The sequence below is a fragment of the Monodelphis domestica genome, chromosome 1 (assembly GCF_027887165.1).
Source record: "Monodelphis domestica isolate mMonDom1 chromosome 1, mMonDom1.pri, whole genome shotgun sequence".
Taxonomy (NCBI): domain Eukaryota; kingdom Metazoa; phylum Chordata; class Mammalia; order Didelphimorphia; family Didelphidae; genus Monodelphis; species Monodelphis domestica.
This window is the reverse complement of record NC_077227.1, coordinates 224,710,696-224,730,404: the sequence shown is the minus strand read 5'-3', so window position 1 is coordinate 224,730,404 and position 19,709 is coordinate 224,710,696. Positions and strand designations below refer to the sequence as shown.

The window sequence follows — 19,709 nt, the reverse complement described above, 5'->3', positions numbered from 1 at the left end:
ACCACATTCTGGCAGGGCTGTACAACCTGACTCAGATGGTGTTCTGTACTTATACTCTGTACAGTGGTAATGTAATGGACTGTAATAGCAACACTCAGTCAGGGAACTAAAGAACAGAGGGGAATTGGGGCACTATGCCAGGGTCAATTCTGTCCCCATAGGAGTTACTTAGGACTGAAACTGAGACCAATGAAAAGTTAATTCTCGAATATAAGACTGAGTCAGCTTTGATGCCCAATACCCCAAGTGAATCTGCCATCAAAGAGGAAGGAGTTAGAAAGTATGCAACAGGGGAATAAAAGGGGGGGAAAGTTAAAGGTCTTAAGAGGAAGAAAAGTTGGTTTAAAACCTTAAGCAAAAGAGGATGTATCAATAGGGAATATACTAAAACAGAAGGGAAGATAGACCCAAAGACATAAGTGAGTTGAAACTTCTCTAAATAAACATTTCCTGACAAAAGGAAATTGTACCAACACTTGATAAAGCAAAGGTCTTTGTCCATTCTCAAAATGGTATAGTCCTACAGCGGGATCAATTGGTTCAAGAGAGAAATAAGAGCGATAAAAGCAGCATTTATGGTCTATATAGCAGAAATGGTAAATAGAATAAAGAAATGTATAAATGCACAAAAACACAAGGGAGAACAACTGATTCAGAACACAAGTATGTAAAAGGGATAATCTGGAAAAACCCAAAAACAATAATTTTGAAGATGGAATTAACTCTCCCCTGCCCATTTTTAGATTTAGTCACCAGAAGCATATACACCCCACTAATCCTTAAGTATGGGGAAGTCTGTGATCCACCTGTGCTGTAGTGAGTGACAAATCAGAACCGACTGACTGCCCCCATGGCAGTCCTAAGCAAAGCTATAGCTGCAATTGGTCCACATAAAGTGGAAGCCACAGGAAGTGATGAAAGGAAGGATCTTTAAAAGTGGCAAGAACTTCCTATGACCAGCTCTTTTGCCTTGGAACTTGACCTTGAAGGAGCTCCAGCTTAAGACCTCAAACTGCTCTTTGATTTTCCCTTAGAACTGCCATGTGGGTCCTAGGTTCAAAACCTGGCCTCAGCCACTTCCCAGCTGTGTGACCCTGGGCAAGTCACTTGACCCCCATTGTCTAGCCCTTACCACTCTTCTGCCTTGGAGCCAATATACAGTATTGACTCCAAGACAGAAGGTAAGGGTTATTAAAAAAAAAAAAGAACTGCCATGTGGGTGAATGAAAAAGGCTGACTCCTTACCTGGCTTTTCTAGAGGTACTAGAGGCCCCTTGTGGTTAGAACCCTTGTTTAATTTACCTCTGGGCCCCCTTTGCTGGGGTCTCTGAAGCCCTGCCTGGTTTGAACAGAGCTGGAGTAATTATCTTCTCTCTCCAATTTCCTTGCTTTCACTCTTTCCCTCTATTTCATAAATAAATTGCTATAAAGTCATTCTGACTTGAGTAATAATTTCAGCAACCACATTTTTATACATTTAGTACAACCTTTAATTTTTAACTCTTACATAATGTTAAGAAAAAACATGATCTTAAAAATATGCTTTCCATATAAGCAAAACATTGATCTCAAAGATAAGATGCACAGAGACAATTTGAAGATTTTAAGTCCCCCAGAAGAACAAAATAAATAAAAAAATGCTAAACATTGTGATGGAAGAATTAATACAAGAAAACAAGTTGTCAAAAAACATTTTTTTTAACTATCTAGAACAGTGATGGTGAATCTATGGCAGGAGTGCCAAAGATGGTATGCAGAGCACTCTCTGTACTCTGTCCTCCCCCCACCCAGAGTTCATTACTAAAAAGGCAGAGGGACTCGGGTGAAGCTGCTCCCTTCCAGCTCTTCACTGTGCCTGATAACATTTTTTCACATCACCTGCCCTTCTGCCCAGCAGCCCAATGGAAGAGCTTTCTCTCTCCTCTGTGTGGGGTAAGGTGGGGCACAACAGTGTCTCTGGGGGGAGGTCAGCATGGTACTTGGGTCTGGCGGGGTGGAATGGGAGTGGGCCCAGCACTCCATCTCTAAAAGGTTCACCATCACTGATCTAGAATTTCTGAACATAGGAAAAAAAAGTGTCAGTAAAAAATATGGGGTAGAAGAGTGCAGAAATGGATGGGGGGCATAGGGAAATTTTTATCAGAGATAATATTTCAATTGTCTCTAATTCCTACAGGAATTGATACTTCTGAGAGTCAGGCACAATAGGGAAAAAAAGGGGGAGGTTGCAATATTTACAATGCAATAAATAGCATAGAAATTGTTATGGGAAAGAACTCAAAATATTTATTTTAGAAGCTTTAAGTCCATAAAGCACACAAAATAAGGAGGGAAGAAAAAAGTATAAGAATCATAATAAAAATCTAGGAGACTGAAAAAGAAGAGAATGAAGAAAAAAATTTTTAAAAAAAACAACAAAAGTTAAAGGTGAGAGGAAGGGGAATTTTAATTTTACTTAACTAAGAGGGGGGGAAGAGAAGAATTAGAGATAACCAGATTTAAAAAACAGGAAAAAAAAGGTATAACGGTTAACAAAAACAATGTTAAAACAGTAACAAGTGGCAGGGATGGAATAAAGAGGAATTGAGGCCAAGAGGAAGAGTACAATCTTTAAAGAAAAAAAAGTAATTTTTAAAATCTCATTAATAAACTAATATTAGAGACAAATGAAGGAAAATATAAACCTAACTCTCATAGCTTTAAAGCTGAATGGATAAAACAATTTGATAAAATAAAGGAGTAACAGATTAGATAAGATAAAAACCCACAATCAGTTGTTTACAATAAGCACACCTAAAAAAGAAAAAACATACACATAATAAAAATGAGGGTTGGAACAAAATTTACTGTGCCTTCAGTGAATTTTTTTTTAAATTAAGAATTGTAATCATGTTATAAGATAAAGAAAAAATGAAAATTCATAAAATAAATGAATAACCAAGGAAATCATATCATCCTATAAGGAATTCTAAACAATGAAATTATCAATATGACACTCACATGCCCCCAAATGCCTTAGTATCTAAATTCATGTTTACAGTTTATATATATACAGTTTATATACTTTACTTTTTTCCCTTAATTTTAACATTCTTTTCTTTTTAAATTGAATCTAAATTCCCTCCCTCCCACCCTTCCTCTACTCGCAGAGAAAGCAAGCAAAATTATATCAATTATACATATGAAATTATGCAAATTAAAGTATAACTATTCTGGAAAGCAATCTGGAATTATGCAAATTAAATGATTAATATATCCAAGATCTTTGAGCAAGAGATTTCACTACTGGGCTTATCCTCCAAAGGCTACTACTGGTCTATCCATTAATAGGCTATTAATAAAAAAGCAAGTAGTAAGTGGAGCACTGGGCTCAGGAAGACATCTTCATAAAGTCAAGTCCAGCCTCAGACACCTTTTAGTTCTGTGATCCTGGGCAAATCATTTAACCCTGCCTCAGTTTCTCATCTGTAAAACAAGCTGGAGAAGGAAATGGCAAACCACTCTAGTATCTTTGCCAAGAAAACCCCAAAATGGGTCAGGGAGAGTCTCTACTACTAAAATAATCAAACATACACATATATGACAAAATATTTATAGCAATATCTTTGTACAAACAAAGGAGATATCTATTAATTGGGGAATAGCTAAATGAATTATAGTACATGAATGTAATGGATTATTACTATGTTGTAAGAAATGACAAATTCGAAAACAGAAATATGGTAAGGCATATGAACACATGTACAGCAAAATTGGGAGTGAGGAGAAATATGACAGGCAGCAGTTCTGCATACTTTTTTCATTGTTAGTCCATTGCGGAATGAATAATATAAAGAGGAAAATCATCAATTTAATCATCTGTTATAAACTAGGTTCGATGCCAGGCAATGGAGCTACAAAAATTTTAAAAAACGAAGGTCCGTGGAACACAAGAAGCTAAACTTTCTCTCGTTTCTTTGCCTAACTTGCTGTTTTCTATATAACCGTAGGGGTACAGAGAGCTTCCACAGAGCGGCTTCTTATAGAAAGTCACGGTGATGGTAAAAGTATCGGGCAAACTGAGGCAGAAGATAATAATATGAACAGTTGAACTAGCGAACACCTACTGTGCGCCAAGAGCAGAGGGGGAAAGGTGAAATGTGGAGAGGTGTCTGGAGACTTTTTATGAGCAAAGCTCGGGGTATATATTCTCAAAGTGATTAGAAGTTAAGACCAAGCAGCGTCAGGAGTCAAATAAAATCCAAAGAAAGCTTTACTTTTGGGGCGGGGTTGCAAAAGGAAGCTAGCGAAGCGTGGGAGCAACGAGGCTAGATTTAGGTTGGCTCCCGCCAGTCCCGGGGGAGGTGGCGAGGAGGCAGTACAGGACCTCGGGGTGGGAGGGGCTCGATGAATTGTGTAGCCTCCGGCCCTAGAACCCAGAGGCTTGTTGCCTCGGGAGCATCAGGACGATGAGATGCCCCAAGGCGCCAGCCTACCGCCGCCAAGATGAGATTCTCGCTAGCCTTCCCAGAGGCCCAGGAGTCCCACTCTCTCGGCAGATTTCCCACCTTTGCTCTTGCACCATCACTTACCTCCTTGGCCCAGCACTCCTTGGTTTTGCCTTCCTGCCTCCCTCCCGTTCCAATTCTTCTCTAGGACAGGACCGGGCAAAAAAAGCAGCAGCTCTTTCAGCAACAGTGCCAGCCGTCAGTGCCCGCCAACAGCAAGCGCTGACTGGCGGCCGCCATCTTGGGAGGCGGGGCGAAAGAGAGGTGGAGCGAACTGGGAGCTACCACGTCTTCCCTAGGGAAAGATAGGCACAGCGGTGGGGGGACACAGAGAGTGAATTGACCTAACCTGAAGAACTTTAGCACAAGCTACACTTGTAAACTAACCTCAGAATCTGAAATCTATCAGGAGGTCCAGGATGAAAGGAAAAAAGGGGAAAATGTGACTTTTCAGTGCCCACCGCTCTTCCCCCGGCATTAGGAATGGTGGCGTCCCGCAGGATGTGACGGCGCTGGAGGCCTAGGCTGGAGTCCTCGGAGGGAGCTGCTGCCCTTGTCAGAGCTCTCACCGTCCAGGATCCGGGCCAATAGGTAAGCCGATGATTCGAGAGGGGTACTGACGGTCGGAAAGGTCCTGAGTGTGGGCTTCAGTTTCTTTCGTAGAGGCTCTTATTCACCCCCTAGAGGACGGGAGAAGGGTGGGGGATCTCCAGGAAGGCGGAGGGTATCTGACCCATTGGTCAGTCTGCAGGCCTGTACAATTTGATGGCTGCTCCGCGGCCAACCCAGGACATGAGAGGTTCTTCTCAGCGAAGAAATCTAGTGGTGTGTAGGAATGACCGTGACCTCCGTGAGGACAAGAGCTTTGCGCTTTTCTTGATAGGGGCTTCTAATGGCAGCAAAAAGGCTTTTTTGATCAGTTTGTAAGTATTTATCAGGCGCCTGATGCATGCCAGGCACTGTGCTAAGCTCTTGGAAAATTGGTATATGGGGAGTGAATTCCTGTGCTACACACTTTGTAGATTACAGGCTAAGGTAGTATTTAAGACAGGTGACGTTTTCCGTTTAAATCCTCTCTGCATCACAGATTTTTGTGCAGCCGGTATTTTATGATCATTAACTAATGTGGAAAATGTTGGTCTAGCTCCTAGGCATAATACCTTTCTGCCCTGTGGAAATTGCATTCCCAGATATACTGATAACCTGTAGCATTCACATATTTAAAAAACTGAATAGAATTCAAATTTAAAGTCAGTACTGGTGACAGCCTAGTCCACTGACATGGAAATAGAAAACTATTCAGTATGAGGCTCTGCTATAAAGTAACTTCTCTGAGCCTCGGTTTTTGATTTAATAAGAAAGGGGGGAAACCCTTGACGGTTACATAGGGTGGCACAGTGGATGAGAACACTGGACTGGCGGTCAGGAAGACCCTTACTCAGAGATGGCAGTTAGTTAGCTCAGTGGCTTGAGCGCCTGGCCTACAGATGGAGACTTTGGGTTCAAATATGTTCTTAGACACTTACTGTCTGTGTGACCCAGGAAATTCTCTTATCCCCCAATGCCTAGCCCTTAACGCCCATCTGCCTTGGAATCAATCCACAGTATTGATTCTAAAACCGAAAGTAAGGGTTTAAAAGAAAGTCTCAGACACTTAATACTTGTGTGACCATGGGAATGTTATTTAACCCATGCTTGTTTCCTCATTGATTAGCCAATCAATAGGTATTCATTAATTTAGTATTACATGTGGGACACTGTGCTAAGTGCTGGAGTTGCAAAAAAAAAAAGGCAAAAGACTGACAGCTCTTGAAGAGCTCATATTCTTAATGGGAGAGATAACAGGAAAATAATAACAATATACAAAAGATATACATACATATTATATATATGAATTGTAGATAATCAGTGGAGGTTAGGCACTAACATTAAGGCATAAGAAGTAAAGGCTTCTTTATAGAAGATAGGATTTTAGCTGGAACTGGAAAGAAGCTATGAAGTAAATATGAGGGAGGGTAATCCAGATGGGGGAGGGGGAACATGGAACAGGGAATGTCAAGTATAGAGACAATTCTTTTTGTTTGAGAAATAGCAAGGAAGCCAGTATTACTGATTACAGAGTGCCTGGAGGGTTGGAAAGTGTAAGAAGACTGGAAATCTAGGCCAGGACAAGGTTTTTTGAATGCCTACGCTATTTTGCTTTTGATCCTGGGAGGGAACTACTGTAGTTTATTGAATGGAAGGTTGACATAGTCAGAATTGTACTTTGGGAATTTGACAACTTGAGTGGAAGATGGTCTGAAATAGGGAGATTGAGGCAGGGAAACCAACTAGAATGTTATTAGGGATAATAATAGCACCTCTCCCCCCTTTACTGCCAAACTTTTAGAAAGAATAATCGCAGGATTTATTGCTTCACCACACAGTCACTCAAACCCTAGAGATAATGGTATGGAGTAGCAAAATGAGGATTCTCACTCAGGTTTCCTCACTCCAAATCCATTACTCCATACATCATTATATGTTGTTTTTTCTGAATATTCTTTTTTTAGTCATTGTGTATAATTGAGCATAATTTGGTTTCTTTAAAAAATTAAAACTCAATAATTAGTTTTTGAACTGTTCATTTATGTAGGGGATAGATCTGCTAGTCAGAGTAAAATGGAAAGATTACCAACTCTAGAGTCTGAGTATCTGGATTCGCGTCCTACCTCTGTCAATATCTGTGCAACCTTGAGCAAGTCACTTGAACTTTTCTGCTTCTCAGTTTCCTCATTTATAAAATAAAGGTGTTGCACAAGAAGGCCTCTTTTAGCTCCAAATCTGATCTTTCTCTCTGAAGTCCTTTATAATGAAATATGAACCTATGAAATATGAACTTAGGACCTAATTTGTGAAGTGGCTTTTGTATTAACTTGAAAAACCTTCCTGAAAAACTGCAGATTTAAAATTGCTAGGAATACTTTCATTCTAGCATCAGCATTGGTGTGCATATTGAAAATATCTATCTTGTCTTTAGTACTGCTATTAACACCTTTTATGAGATCCTAAAATCAACTGGTCTCCCTGCTAACAAGATTTGTTGTTGCTGAATATATGCTTTTCTTCTTAATAGCCAGTTAATAATATTTGATAGATTTACCAAGAAGTTTCTGTTTCAGTAGATATAATAGTAGTACCTTTGACCTTGGAGCGAAAAATAGCTTACAAAACCTTAAAAAGAATTCTAAATGAATTTTATGAAGTGGGTTAATTTGCCAGTAATCACTTCCATTTTGAAGATAGAGATGGGGTGGGGGGAAGTATACCAAAGGCCTTGATCTCATGCATCAGTGGGGAAACTGGAAACAGATTTCAAGAAACTAACTCTCAGACAGTTGCATTGTTGGTGGGACTAAAAATGGGTACAATCATTCTGGATAATAGTGGAAAGGTATGCAAATAAAATCTGTAAAATGTTCATATCCTTTGACTCAGTGATTTCTACTGCTAGGCATATATCCTCAAAAACACAGCAAATAAAAAAAGAAGGGCTCCCTAGATGCTAAATAGTTATTGTTAACTTGGAAAAAACACAGAACTACTAAAATAGTCAGAAAAACCTTGTCTTTCACCAGGAAAGAGATAGTGTTCAATATTAGGCCACCACACAGTCAAGGCCACCACACACAAAAACAATATATACAACTAGAACAATGTATATGGAAATAACCACCCCAAAACAATTAAAACAGATTGCTTAAAAAAAAAAGACTATAAGATCCTTATGATTAGGAACTTTTCATTATGTTTGTAACACCAGTACCTAGCACAATGCCTGCAACAAAATATGCATTTAATAAATATTTTAAAATTATTTTTTTAAAAAAGAAATCAACTCACATGCTAGTCTATACTATCCTTTATCTTCATCATATGAATTTTAGACACTTTATCATATCACATTGAGAAGTTTGTATTCCTGTCACGGCAATTAATGATGCTCAAAGAATTTTTAACAAGTTAATGGTTTAAAGGGAACTTCAATATTCAGATTTATCCCTTCCCTTCCACTAAATACTTTCTGTTTAAGTGGGGCTTTAGAGAGTTCTCAAAAATAGTCTGTGTTCAAATATCTCTGTCTCATTATGCTTTTTTCTTCAACTCCCTCATTCCCCCTCCCCCTTTTTAAAAAGCAATCATGATGAATTTAATTCTGGCTGTGCGTGACCACTGGGTTCATATACTGGTACCAATGGGATTTGTCGTTGGCTATTATCTAGACAAGAAAAGTGATGAAAAACTAACTGCTTTCCGGAATAAGAGCATGTTATTTAAAAGGTTAGTTTATATATGTTTTCTAAAACTTTAATTAACTGATTTATTATTTTTTACAATAACTGAATTAGCCAATAGTGTTCTCCAGTCAGCATAAGATAAACAGAAATTATTACATCTTTTAGAATCTTATTAAAATACTATCACAACAAATTTGGTAAGGCATATCAACAGGAAAAAGACAATCATTCTTATCTTATTGTTTATGTTTTGTCAGAAGTGATTTTTCTCTCTTTCCAGGGTTCCTTTTTTTTTTTAATGTCATCTCTCAGTGACCTGGAGGTCAAATATCACTGAGTAAATTCAGGTATAGAGGAGCCTCAGAAGAGGAAGTTAAGGAACCAAGGAGACAGGAAACTGATTCCACTGGCCCAGCCCCCCTCCCATGGCCCCATGCAAATTAAGAAACTATGATTGGTTATTGAGATGTGACCCCTGAGAGTTAGTGGGTGGGAAAAAAAGCTTATAAATTCAGACCAGGAGTTAGTCTTGGTCTTTGACTTCCTCATGAATATGTAGAGTGGACCCTTGCTGGGTTGTAGCTAGAGGCCCATAAATGGCACCAATAGATTAGAAAGGTTAAGTACCTCTCTACCTCTCTCCTTCTTTTCCTCTCTTTACTACTACTACTACTACTTTTGATTTAATAAAGTTATTAAGCTACAAACAGTCTCATGATTTTATTATAATATTACAGTTTCTAAAGTTCATTTAGTATTGTTATTTGGAACTTGGAACACATTTTCCAATAAGAATATTTTTGTTTTGATTTTTCCAGCATTCTAGAAAAATTTACTTTGCAACATACTTCAGAGATCTATGACTTCTTCCAGTGATACATCTCAAAACAATATTGTTGTGGCTGAAAAATTCATCACCATATTGTCAACTAGTGATGAATCCTAGATGAACTTCACACTGAAAGCCTAAAGTCACTTTCACATCATGATAAAGCCTGAGTAGAATACTTAAACCACAGGAATAACAATGTTTTTTATGCATTTTATATTTTTTCAAATCACTGAAAAGAAAGGTTTGGTGAACATCAGGTGTATAGTCTAGAAGGAAGTGGTATGGGAGGTGTTGTAGGTTCTAACCTTTACAGTCCTAACCATGGGAGTTCTTCTGATAGGTTATTAACAAGGAAAGGTTCCAGCAGTAATCTGCTAATATTTTACTTGTGTTTTACAAGTCAAATATTCATAAATCAAGAACTGCCTATATTTTGTGTACATCTGGTTACTATACCTCAGGAAATATATAATGGAACTGGTGAAAGTCCAGAGAAGCACACTTAAAAAGGATCACGGTGATCTTAGAAGCTTCCATACAAAGTTGGACTAAGAAAGGAATTGAAACTTTTTATGGAGAGCTGGATATAACTGAAAACAATGGACAGATAAGGATGAAATACATATATTCCTGAAAACTAAAACTGAAAAAAACATCATGAATAACTTAAATTTACACAGCGTTTTACTGGTTAAGTTTCTTAAGGATGAAAGAAATAGTTTGAAGGTACTGAGAAGTAATATGAGCTGGCATGATGAATAATAAGCTTAATAGAAATTATTACCCAAGAAGTGGGCTTCCCTAGTATGAGATTGAGGAGCAAGAATAAAAATGAAAAATAAAGACAAATGTCAAATTCAACTAGACTTTCCCCCTTCCCTCTGCTACTTTCAGGTAGGAGATTGCAATCATTTACATTAACTAATATGCCTTTAGTTTTAATTGAGATGGTGTCATAAAAACAAGGATTACCATATTTTAAGTGTTATAAAGTCATAAGATCACAGTTTAGCACTGGAGGACTCCTAGAAGTGTTCTAGACCAATCCTCTTGTTTTACAGAAGAAGAAATTGAGGCCCACATTAGTTTAAGAGCTTGGCAGGACTCACATAAGGTCCAGCAAGTATAATAGTTAAGGTTTGAACTAGGTCCTCTAACTATAAATGGACTTCTCTTTCTGTTACACAAAGTACCTCATAATCTGAGTAAGTTAATCTTCCTTTAACTTCCTCTTTTATCCTCTCAGAAAAATGATTTTTTAAATGTTTTCTTTTTATCTCTCTTTCCTTCAACACAGGAATCTGAAACCCAATGAAGAAGTTACCTGGAAATAAAGGCTTTGGCTGAATTGAGAAATTTTCATGTTGAATAAAAATGTTTTATGAAATAAATGGAAGGTGCTTTCATTATTTTTACTTAGGAAATTGTGTTGTCTGGATTATGATGTGCTCTTATTTAAAACCAAGGGAGTAACAAGACATTGAAAAAAATTATTCATTTATTCGTTCATATATTTTTGTTTATCTGTGGAACACTTCCAGAAGGCACAGGACTTGATTTGCACTTGGCATCTAACTTCCTTTTGTTTTTGAAAATATTTAAATCCTATTGACAAATTTTTATTAAAATTTCCATCTTAAAACAAAATACTTCAAAAGAAATGGCAAAACCACACAGTTAATCCTGTAAAAAAAAGAAAAATGATCCTGTGTTTGGCAAAAAAAATTTGTCATCATTGTATGGTTTTAACTTAAAACAGGAGAAAAATGGAGCCTTTGAGAATTTTTCGTTGGCTCTAATATGAAGATGGAATGATGAATAATGCTTTTTAAAGTGTGCAACCAAACAGTGGAAAACTAATACTGGAAACAAAATACACAGGAAGAGAGAGCTCCTGAAATTAGGATGTAAATTTCCTATCATAGTATATTTTCTCCAAATATATTGCTAAATGCCAGAGTATATGAAATCTGATTTCTGGTGTTTTTTTTTCTTTATACACTCACCCATTTTATATATATTACAACATATATATATATAAAATACAGCTCAGCTACTTGCTACAACCAAAAGAATGTAATTTATATTAGTAAAGTCATTAAATTAGGAAAAACAACAAATTCAGTTGATATTGAAAAACAAATTATATTTCTTAATTACTTACATAATATATTGTCAAATCTCTAATCAAGACATATGGATGCCAAGATTGTTAAAAGTTAAAAATAGGGCAGCTAGTGGATAGAGTGCTAGACCTGGCATCAGGATGAGTCATTTTCCTGAGTTCAAATCTGGCCTCACACTAGCTCTATGACTGGACAAGCCACTTTTTGCCTCAGTTTTGTCATCTGTAAGATGAGCTGATGAAGGAAAGGAAAAAGCTCAAACAGGATCATGGTAGTTAGACATGACTGAACAAGTGTAAAAAATACACTTCCTAAAAAAAAGTTCATTTTAAATTTCATTAAATTATATATTAATCTGGGAATACAGAGAAAAGCAGAAGACATTCTATTCTAAACTTTCAAGGAGCTCAGTTAAATGGAGAAAACATTACAAACAACTATAGTAAAGTCTAGGGACTCCTTTTCAGAATGCTTTTAAATATATAAGACAAGATACATATTGCAAAGAAAAGTCACTTTATTGAAATAAAAACCCTAATTTAAGCACCCTGCAGCTAGAACCTCCAGAGCTCCAGCTCCTTCGGTGCCCCCACCCCCTTCCTTTCTGTTCTCTTCCACCACCACTTCCCCCCTTCCCCCAAACCTGGCCATCACATTCATTTTCTTTACAAATAAAATGGTCCATTGCCCATTAGACTTCACCAAAATGGCTCACCGGCACTCTTAATAGCTTTACCTACTCCTAACATGGCTCCTCCACCTGACTTCACTATTTCTATTAGTAGTGGCACTATTTATCTTTAACACATTCCTGTTCTTTATACCTTAAATACCAAGTCTGGTGGACTCCTTGAGCTATTTCACATCTCTATTCCTATTGCCTTCACTTTAGTGGAGACAGTTCTTGTTACCAACAACATATTAAAATTTTCCTCTCTTCCCTCTTCATCATACTATTGCTAGAAAAATCTCTTATGCCTGTATTGGCCATATCCGTAGAAATCTTCAGTGGCTTTTCAAACGCCTCTAAGCTAAGGAATTCAAAGCCCTCTTGTGATCCAGGGCTACCTGTCTCTCCAGTCTTACTTCATCACTCCTTTTCATGTGGTATTCCAGCCAAATCAGTCATTTCTATTTCTCAAATATGTTCTACATATTCATTTTGGGGGCTTTATTCATGTTTTTCTCTATTCCCAGATACTATCTCCAATTTTCCCATATTAAAGAACTAATAGTTTTTTTAAAGCTTAATTCAAATGCCATTTCCCTCACAAAACCTTGTCATTAACAGCTTTCCGTTCCATAACTTTCTAGTTATTTGTTTTGCAACTCCCTAATGCACCACTTCAATGCTCTATTAGATTTGTGATCTCATTAATGTGGATGTTGACTCAACACTACTGATCAAAACCCATCTGTGCTTGCCCAAACTGTGTGACTATTGTCCTTCCATAAGTCTGCCATGGGGGGATTACTTAAAGTTCTGGGGTTCTTTTTCACTTGTTATCTTAGTATGGCAAGGATACCAGTGGTACATTCAGGCTATTCATTAGTTATCTCTGGTACATTTAAGGTTATCTCTTAGGTTATATCTATCCATTGGTTATCTCTTGCTCTCACCAAAAACCTAATCTTTGAGAATAAATTTCTTTGACACCTCCTGCCTATACTACTATAAACTCTATGTAGGCAAGGACCACATTATATCTAAATTTGGTATCCTCTCCACCCCTAACAGTACTCTACTAAAGTTTAATACATAATAGTTTAATACATAAGTTAATTGCTTGATTGTTTCTGCTGTAAACCTAAGGAAATTGAGACTCAGGAGTTGTCACAGCTACAAGGCTAGTTAAATGGTAGAATTAGAACTCCAAGGTAATTGTGCCTTCTAATAAGATGGTATAAAATGTCATACAGTTATATCTACTGGAAGGGACTTTATAGCAATTATCTAGTTCAGTCTTAGCACTTTAAAGATGAAATAACTAGACCAAAAAATTCCATGCATATGTTCCCAAGGTGAATTAAAAGCAGAGTTAGCACTAAAATCCCTGTTTCCTGAAATCAGTCCCTCTCCCCAACTTGAAATTGTCTTGTAGTTACCAGATTCTATCTATAATCAATAAGTGTAATAGGCTCAGACAAGAGCAAAGCCACTGTAAGCTAGACCAATAAGGGCACCTGGTGGCATAGTGGACAGATTGTTATAGCTGGAGTCAGAAAGATCTGAGTTCTAATCCAAACTCAAGACATTTTATTAGTTGTATAACTCTGGGGAAATCATTTAAACCTTGTCTGCCTCAGTTTCTCAATCTGTGAAATTGAGATGATAATAGTCCCTTCCTTTCAAGGTTGTGAGGATCAAATGAAAAAAATATTAGCAAAGCTCTTTGCAAATCTTTAAAGCACTATGATATTTCCTAGCTGTATGATGCTGGACAAGTCACTTAATCCCCATTGCCTAGCCCTTACTGCTCTTCTGCCCTGGAATCAATACTTGGTCTCTATTATAATGTAAGGGTTTTTTTAAAAAGAATAGTAGTGGTAATAGAAAAGTTCCATGGAAGAAGTTAGGACTTTTCTTCTGGCACTGCCTTGCTGTGCTATTTATCTTCTGGTATATATCTGCCTTAACTGCCTTTATCATCAGGCAGAAACAGTTTTCAATTGAATAAATATTTTTTATATGTATTCATTACAGCTCCTAGAACAGTGTTAAAAACAGAGCAGAGGCACAATATTTAAGCGAATGCCTATTATTGTGAAATATTTTATTGCACATTAACACCTTTAAGAGGGAGTCAGTTCATAGGATCATATACCTAAAGATGGAAGTGGATCTCATAATTCAATTCCCTCAGCAAATTGAGAGGGCCATAGAAGTTAAATAAGTTGCCCAGGGTGACAAAGGATAGTGCCAGAATCTGGATTTTAAGTCCTCAGAAGCCTCCCCTTCTCTCTATTGATGGAAGTGGACAATGGACAGGACCTTCATGGTTTGAAATCTTGTATTTCTCACTAGTTTCAGCATTAGTCAAGCATAAATTGCAAATTCTGTATTATTAATTAGTTAACTATTCTGTGTTGTTAGTTATCTATATTGGTTTGGTACTGTTCTGTTCTGTGCATCAGCTTTGCGCTGTTTTGTATTATTAATCACTTATATTATCCCTCCTGATTAGTGAAAAGCAAATTAAAACAACTCTGAGGTATCACATCACACCTATCAGATTGGCCAATATGACAGTAAAGGAAATAATAAATGTTGCTGGGAACATGACAAAATTAAGACACTAATGCATTGTTGGTGAAGTCTGGAGGAAAATGTGGAATTATGCTCAAAGGGTCATAAAAGAATGCATGTCTTTTGATCCAGCAATACCACTAAAAATATTTATAGCTGCACTTTTTTTTTTTAAACTCTTACCTTCTGTCTTGGAGTCAATATTGGCTCCAAGGCAGAAGAGTGGTAAGGGCTAGGCAATTGTGTCTGAGGCAAGATTTGAACCTAGGACCTCCTGTCTCTAGGCCTGGCTCTCAATCCACTGAGCTACCCAGCTGCCCCCCATAGCTGCACTTTTTGTGGTGGCAAAGAATTAGAAACTAAAGGGCTGCCCCTCAATTGGGAAATAGCTGAACAAATTGTGGTATATGATAGTGATGGAATACTATTGTGCTATAAGGAATACTGAACAGGATGATTTCAGAAAGAACTGGAAAGATCTACAAACTGATGCAGAGTGAAATAAGCAGAACTGGAACATTATACACAATAAGTGAAATGTTGTGGGATGAGCAAAATGTGATATTTGGCTACTAACAACAATACAATGATCCAGGACAATCCTGAAGGACTTAAAAAGAATGCTCTCCACCTCTAGAGAGAGAACTGTGGAGTAGAAATACAAATGAAAACATGATTTATTACTTGTTTATTTGGGTACATGATCCAGGATTTTGGTTTTATAAGATTATTCACTTAAAAAAAGAATAATATGGAAATGTTTTGCATGATAATACATGCATAATCCAGATTTAATTGCTTGTCAACTAGAAGGGAGGGAGACAACATAAATCATATAGCTTTGGAAAACTTATATGTAAATGTTATTAAAATAAAATAAAGATAAAACTAAAAAAATGCTTATATTGTTCTGTATTTACCTTAGTTCTGAACTATTAGGCATTACTGATTAGTAGAGTGATTGTCTACTATATCCTCCCTATGTTCCTCTCTTTGAGGAGGGCATTCTAGAAGGGTAATGAGACCTCTCCTAGGCTGACAAATAATGGCAGGTGGGACAATGAGGGAGTTGGGGGTTGGGGATGGGTGTGGAACATGGAACAAAAACACTAAGGGCTCTGGCAGTCTAGGGCCCTCAATAAATATGTAAACCTTGATCCATGGGGTGTGAAGGGAAGGCTACTCCATCAGCCCACGACTATGGAGCTACTACATCAGCCTTGGGACTATTCTCCTAGCCCAGACCATTTCACCAGCCTAGGCTATTATACTTCAAATAAAATTCTTTCTTCTGGATTGAAGAGAGTTTGAGCCTCTCATTCTTGGGGCGAAACCCAGCAACAAACTTGGGTGTGTTTTTCCACGACACTATGATTCCTTGCTGATTAGCAGAAAAATGAGATTTCTTATTTCTGAACCCTGCAAGAAGACTTCTCAGCTGAAATCTAACCATTTCCCTGCTCACAGACTTCCAGCAGCACACTGTTGTCTAAAGGGTGAAATAACAAACTTCTCAGCCTAGCATTTGAAACATTCTGCAACCTAGTTCAAATATCAATCCACAAACTTACCTACTGTGAATTAGGCACTATTCTAGGGATGCAAATACAAAAGTGAAACAGTTTCTGCCCTCCAGGAGCTTGTATTCTAAAAGGAAATAAATAGAACCTCTATTGAGATATATCAGACACAAGGTTATCTTGGATGAAAAGACACCAGCAACTGGGAGTACTAGGGCAAAAGATAGTGCTTATGCTGAATCTTGAAAGAAGATTGCCTCTTGCACTTACTAGAAATAAGGTAAGGGTTTTTTTTTTTTTAAAGAAATTAAACTGGATTTTTATTTTGCCACTGTTGAATGAAAGATAAAACCAATGACTTTTTTTAAAAAACAAAAGGCAGATTAACAAAGGCCTCATGTTGGGACAGCTCATAGATATCTTTTGAATAACTGAGGTAGAACTTTCTGATATTGGGGTCTTAGTTCCTTTGTAGCTCTTCAAAATTTAAAAGGGAAAGGCTAAAGAAAGGTTTCTCCAAAGCTCTTTCTAAGGGACTTTTTGTCAGTAGCTTCATATCTGACTTGTTCAAATAAAAGCAGGAGAGGAAACAGCCTCAGCTCAGTGGGAAAAGAGCCAGACCTGGAAATGGGAGGTCCTGGGTTCAAATATGATCAAACGTCCTAGCTGTGTGACCCTAGGTAAGTCACTTAACCCTGTTGTGTAGGCTGGACCACTATTCTGCTTTGGAACCTATATTCTAAGACAGAAGGTAAGTATTGTTGTTGTTTTAAAGAGAGAAACCAGGGACTCCCAAGAGATAGGAGTGCATTCTAGGCATGGGAAATAGCCAGTAAAAAGCATGGGGACAGGAGGTCAAAGGAAGAAGGTGGTGTAAAAAGGAATTCTTAATCATCCCTTTCTTCTAATTTAACTGGGGACTGGAAGTCCTTTTACCATAGAGATGTGTAGATATACCAGTCCACAGTGAAAGGAAGTAGAAACCAGAGAGACAGGAAGTAAGGTAAGAAGGGGTTATAAAAGGCCAGTTCGATGACTGAGATTTTTTTTACCTTTTTTGAGTTGGGAGGTGGTTTGTCATTGGTAGTTGGTTGCTGGTGGTATGGGTTGGTGATTAGTTGGTGGTTGGCTGGTGGTTGGGAGATACATATATATTCTACCTGGTGAGCTCAGCTGGACTTTCTCTAATGGCAATTATAGGTAGTTATAGGGTAGCTAGTTAGGTATTAGGCAATTTCTTTCCCTATCTCTTTCTTATATGCTCTCCTTTACTATATTCATTTTACTATATTCTTTTACTATTTCTATTTTAATAAAACTAAATTGTTAATTGTTAAAAGCTGCTAGAAGTTTTCTTTTCTCTGGCTTAAAGGGATAATATTAATTTACAACTCTACTATATTCTCATTAAAACTTAAGTTATTAAAACTGCTCTCTTATTTTGTCAAAACTCCTAATTTAACCCTTACAGTAGGAAAAAGCCAAGTTATAATGACATTTAAATGCCAAATGGAAGAGTTTATATTTGATCATGAAGTTAAAAGATTTTGACTTTACTGAGTATAGACATAGTTAAACTTATGCTTTTGGAAAATCATTTTAGCTGCTATGAGGAGAATGGATTGGAGTGGGGAGAAATTTGAGACAGTGATTCATCCACCCAAGCTATTGCAATAGTTCAGGCAACAGGTCTACTAGGATAGTAGCTGTGTGAATAAAAAGAAGGGAGATATATTAGAGATGTGGCAATAGAAACAAAATTTGGCAATTTTTCAGCCTTGTTTTATGTTACTTCCCCTTTAAACAGACCTCATCGGACTACTTGTTGTTCCCTAACTAAACATTGTACCTGATACTACAAGCATTCAAACAGGTCGAGGCTTTCTGTACTCTCTCCTAATTTCTCTTAGAACCCTTTTTCTTCTTTCAGGTCTCAGCATATGTCTCCTCACCGAAGCTTTCCCTAAACCTTTCTATAGTGAATGAATATTCTCTTTCTCCTCAAACTTCCTCTTGCTTATATATTCTAAATGAAGAATAAGTAAATATTGAGGCAATTAGATGGTGCAGTAAAATACTGGACTTATGAGTCAGAAAGACCTGAGTTCAAATACTGCCTTGCTTACTAACTGAGTACCTTCTAAGTCTGTCTCACATGGTTGTTGTGAGGATCAAATAAGATAATATACACAGTGCACTTTACAAACCTTGCACTAGCAAAGTTCAAATTTGCCTCATGCACTTACTAGCTGTGTGATCCTGGTTAAGTAGTTAAACTGAAACTGTAAATGCACCTCCTCCCAGGGTTCTTGTGGGGATCAAATGAGATACTATTTGGAAAGCACTTGGCATAGTGCCTGACACATAGCATCATCTTAATAAATGCTTGTTTCTCTTCTTTCTATATAATGTATCTTCAGTAGAAAGTAAACTCTTTGAAGGTAAGAATATAGTAGGTGCTTAATAAATGTTTACTGTAAAGAATTTAGAGTTAGTTTAAAATACATATACATCTCATTTAACTGGAACAAAACAATGAAGATTCTTATTTCTAGGTCTGGCCTATGCTAACTTCTGTTGTATGATGCTACTCAAACTAAGAAATCTTAACATTTATAAGAGGTAGTATATATGTTTGTAATGTATGTATACATATGTTAACATATATTTATATTTGTAAGTGTCCCCAAAGGTTTTTGGGACACCTCTTATTAATACACAAAAAAATTTATATATGCATTTGTATATATTTATATGTAAGAAATGACTGGACTATATGCCAACTATTTATGCAATAAAATAATTAGCTATGTTATACTTAGTTCCTTGCCAACACAAGCATGAACTCATCACATCTTCTGAGTGCCTAGTCAGGGCTCAAATTCACGTCTTCTGAGTCCAAATCCAGTTCTCCTTTCCCTGATATGCCATATTTCCTAGCCCTTGCTGAAGAGCTTCATTTTCCACAAGGTAGCACTGTGAGGGGGGTTGGGGAAGAAGTCTTCTGAACCTCAGGATTCCGGCCTCAGTTTCCTCTTCCGCAAGACAAGGGGTTAGGACCAAAGTATTTCTACGGCCTCTCCCCTGCAGGTTTTAAGTCGTAAAATCCTGAAAGATTAAGGACCCACTGGGTCCGCCCGCGGCATCAGATGGTCTAGAAGGTCCTCTCGACAGCCAAGGGTGCACAAGGCAGAACAAACCCGCTCTACAAGAGCCCGGA

At 37.4% G+C, this 19,709-nt stretch overlaps 2 protein-coding genes across 2 annotated transcripts in view; one reads left to right on the top strand and one right to left on the bottom strand.

The window, feature by feature from the left end:
- The window catches only part of CPSF2 (cleavage and polyadenylation specific factor 2), a 34,806-nt gene extending 30,053 nt beyond the window's left edge, over positions 1 to 4,753 (bottom strand). The window contains exon 1 of the mRNA XM_001365275.5: positions 4,572 to 4,753. The gene's annotated coding sequence lies outside the window, so the exon portion shown is untranslated. The remainder of the gene's footprint in view (positions 1 to 4,571) is intronic.
- A 145-nt stretch (positions 4,754 to 4,898) lies between these two features.
- NDUFB1 (NADH:ubiquinone oxidoreductase subunit B1) lies at positions 4,899 to 10,987 on the top strand. Its single transcript, XM_007472558.3, has 3 exons — positions 4,899 to 5,078; positions 8,663 to 8,807; positions 10,894 to 10,987. Exons 2-3 carry the CDS (start codon positions 8,668 to 8,670, stop codon positions 10,928 to 10,930), a joined length of 177 nt encoding a protein of 58 aa, XP_007472620.1. The 5' UTR covers positions 4,899 to 5,078; positions 8,663 to 8,667; the 3' UTR covers positions 10,931 to 10,987.
- The last annotated feature ends 8,722 nt before the right edge of the window (positions 10,988 to 19,709 follow it).

Coding starts and splice junctions, on each gene's coding strand:
- NDUFB1 (XM_007472558.3), top strand. CDS start 8,668: ATGATGAATTTAATTCTGGCTGTGCGTGACCACTGGGTTCATATACTG. Junction 8,808..10,893: donor AAGAGCATGTTATTTAAAAG/GTTAGTTTATAT, acceptor CCTTCAACACAG/GAATCTGAAACCCAATGAAG.